Source organism: Austrofundulus limnaeus, unplaced genomic scaffold (assembly GCF_001266775.1).
Source record: "Austrofundulus limnaeus strain Quisiro unplaced genomic scaffold, Austrofundulus_limnaeus-1.0 Scaffold350, whole genome shotgun sequence".
Taxonomy (NCBI): Eukaryota; Metazoa; Chordata; class Actinopteri; order Cyprinodontiformes; family Rivulidae; genus Austrofundulus; species Austrofundulus limnaeus.
The window spans coordinates 407,374-410,659 of NW_013952752.1; the positions used below are offsets into that span (position 1 = coordinate 407,374).

At 42.3% G+C, this 3,286-nt stretch overlaps 1 protein-coding gene across 1 annotated transcript in view; it reads right to left on the reverse strand.

Moving 5' to 3' along the window:
- dock11 (dedicator of cytokinesis 11) overlaps positions 1–3,286 on the reverse strand; it is a gene marked incomplete in the record, with an annotated part of 150,499 nt that overhangs the window by 118,045 nt on the left and 29,168 nt on the right. The window contains 2 exon segments of the mRNA XM_014022950.1: positions 1,444–1,523; positions 1,951–2,134. Of these exon segments, the coding sequence (XP_013878404.1) occupies positions 1,444–1,523; positions 1,951–2,134 (264 nt within the window).

The following is a 3,286-nucleotide window of genomic DNA, read 5'->3' on the forward strand; positions in this document are numbered from 1 at the left end:
GATCAAAAGAGTAATTCTAAGACATTTTTTGGTTTATTTTTCAGATGAGTAAATTTACTTAATACATTACTAGAACATGCAATTCCAAGCCTTTCTACACACATACTCATCTCTCTGCATCGCTTCAGCGATCTCCTCCAAACATTCTGTGCCATTTGAACATGGTTATGATCTCTCATAGAGGGATCATATAAATGCTGGTATCTGGATACTTCAGCAAGAGCAGCTTCGCATCTGTCGTCAATGGTGCGCGCACACTAGCCTTTGTGGAGTTTCAAAAAATCTGAGGTGCACGACGCGCCAAAATGGTACACGGGGCCAACTTGCAGGGGCGGGGACGGCGCTATTGCATCACTTTTGGAGCCCGCACCCTCGCGCCCTGCGCAACGTGTCGAATATAAACCTAGCTTAAGGCTGAGCCCGGCCACCCTATGAAGGAAACTCATTTCGGCCGTTTGTATCCGGGATCTCGTTTTTTCGGTCATGATCCACGCCTCAGGACCATAGATGAGGGTTGGAACGAAGACAGACCAGTAAATCCAGAGCTTTGCCTTTCGACTCAGGTCTTCCTTCACTACATCTGACCGAAGCAACGCCCTCATTACTGAGGACGAGGCCCCAATCCGTCGATCCATCATACGCTCCACCCTACCATCACTCGTGAACAGGACACCCAGATACTTGAACTCCTCCACTTGAGACAGAGACTCTCCCCTGACCGGAGGGAGCATTCAACCCTTTTCCGGTCGAGAACCGTGGCCTCACACTCAGAGGAACTGACTCTCATCCCAGCTGCTTCACACTCGATTGTGAACCTTCCCAGTGCACACTGAAGGTCTTGGACTGAAGACACCAACAGAACCACATCATCTGCATATAGCAGAGACGAGACCCTGTAGTTCCCAAACCAGACACCCTCCTCTCCACGACTGTGCCTTGAGATCCTGTCCTTAAACACTTCAAACAGGATTGGGGACAAGGGACAGCCCTGGAGTCCAGCCTGCACTGAGAACAAGCAAGTAAAATAATTCTGTTGAACCAAAATTCAAATGCAATGACCAATTTTCTTTTTATTACTTTGGCCAGTTTTAGGTTATATTAGCAACCCTTTCTGGGTTTTTCTTTCTTTACCAAAAGGGTACAAATACATTGTATTTGTCTGTATATTGTGGTAAATTTMCAAAGTATTAGTTTTAAACTTTTTATATTTGTAGGATTTCCTAGTCTTGGTTGAAACCATTCAACATTTCTTTAGAAATGCTGTAATTGTATTAAGGTTACAGCAGCAGTAGTATACAGATGAGCAAAAGGTAGAAACTCAAGAAGTTCCTTTGAAAAATATTTTTGTTAACAAACCAGCTAGTTGATGAAAAATTAGGCCCATCTTATTTATATACATATATTCACAACATTTGAGCAGAATGATCCATCTATGCTTCATACCTTCATGAGTTCAACGTGTAAGCTCCTCCCCTGGTTGTCCTGCAGGCTCTCGCCTTTGCCTTGGCTCGAAGAGTCGTCGTCTGATTAAACAGAACAGAAATGATGCATCAACAAAACGGTTTCCCCACAGCAGCTCTCTGCAAGTTCTCTGATAAACCAGTCTTATAAAGAATTTAAAACATTATGACTCTGAGGAAACTGCTAAACTGGGCAGAGTAGACTTTCAGCAGCAACAGAAAAAGCTTATTGGATTTCAATGGGATATCCTGTAGAGCGGTAACAAGATGCAAACAACATAAAACCAGAGGCCTTCATCAACACAAATCAGCTGTGGCAGCAGTTCAAACATGTTTCTAGATGGGACCGTTTCTCAGAGCTTTATCACAGCTCAGACTGAAACTTGTAAGTTTTTTTAGACTGCCATGAAACAGGATTACTTGTGTCTTAGGAGGCTTTGATAATCCATGTACGGGTGTGTTTCTTTGATGTAGGGAGAGAAAATCTGACCTGCGGCACAGTCCATAGACTCGGCTCCATTCCTCTTGTCCTGGCTGGCCTCAGTGCTGCTCTGCAGAGCCTGTTTGAGCGTCACTACCCACTCCTCCATCTCTGCTTCACTATCTGCAGCCAGGAAGTGGCTGTAGCGGTCTTGCATCTTCAACTCAAAGCCATTGCGTCGCATCTTAGGACTCTGAAGAAGTGAAAAATCAGAGKTTTTTTTGGACAAAAATTCAAGACTGTATTCCATTTTCATAGTTTTACCAGTAAAAGGAAAGGAAACATTCACATAAGTAATATTTTGTCACACATTTTTCCAACCACAACATCCCAAGAAACTACAACATCACATAAAACACCCGTCTGGCAGAGAGGAGTTAAACACTGAAAGATAAATATACATCTCATTTAGCCAAACTGGTCTGGGTCAGTTCTGGCCCACATGCCCAGATGCCATTTGCCAGAGGTGGTCCATGCATGTGCCAGCACCCACATACGCAACACAACTGGGCCAGTTGTGGTACTGACAGGTTTGGCCTACATATACCAAAACACAGTTGGGCCAGTTATGGCATGCCATCTTAAAAACACTGCCATCATAGCCGGACCTGGCCCACATCCTTGTACATGTACAATAAGCGTCCAGGTCCAGGCATCCCGTAAAAGAGATCTGTGATCTCAATGGGATTTGTCTGTGGTTAAATAAAGATTAATATTACATCCGACTGAAAAAACACTTGCTGTGCCAGCCGTTGGCCAATAGTGCCAGCTTGACACCAGATCTGGCCCACACCTGTCTGCTATGTGAAAGGCATTCATGTTCTGCAGCTAATAACATATTTGGTTAATGCTACAGACACKCATTGGCCTTGATACCCACACATCATTTAGCTGGTAGTAATGACAAAAAATAAAATGAATAGTGAGGAAAATGTGGGTTTATCACAGTTGGTATATTATACCATATATTATATATTAGTATATATAATAAGCAATAATATCTTGTGTTTTTTTATTTAAACCTAGTTTCTTTGTTGTACAGACAGGTCTAATATGTAAAAATTTTGGAATGAAACTCAAACAGGTTTCACAGTTATATCCATCTTAGGATTTTCTTTACACCAGCATTAGTAGTGGCGTTCCACACAGTTCAGTATTCGGGCCGATGTAATCAGGTTATACTTAAGTCTTGTTATATTTACATGAAGCCCTGTATTTAAAGGGGCAATATCATGTAAAATAAACTTTTTGAGTTTTATATCATGTTACAATGTTATACTCTCATAAAAAAACATGCCCAAAGCCTTGCTCTGACTCATTCATGCATGTTTGAGAAATCCTGCAG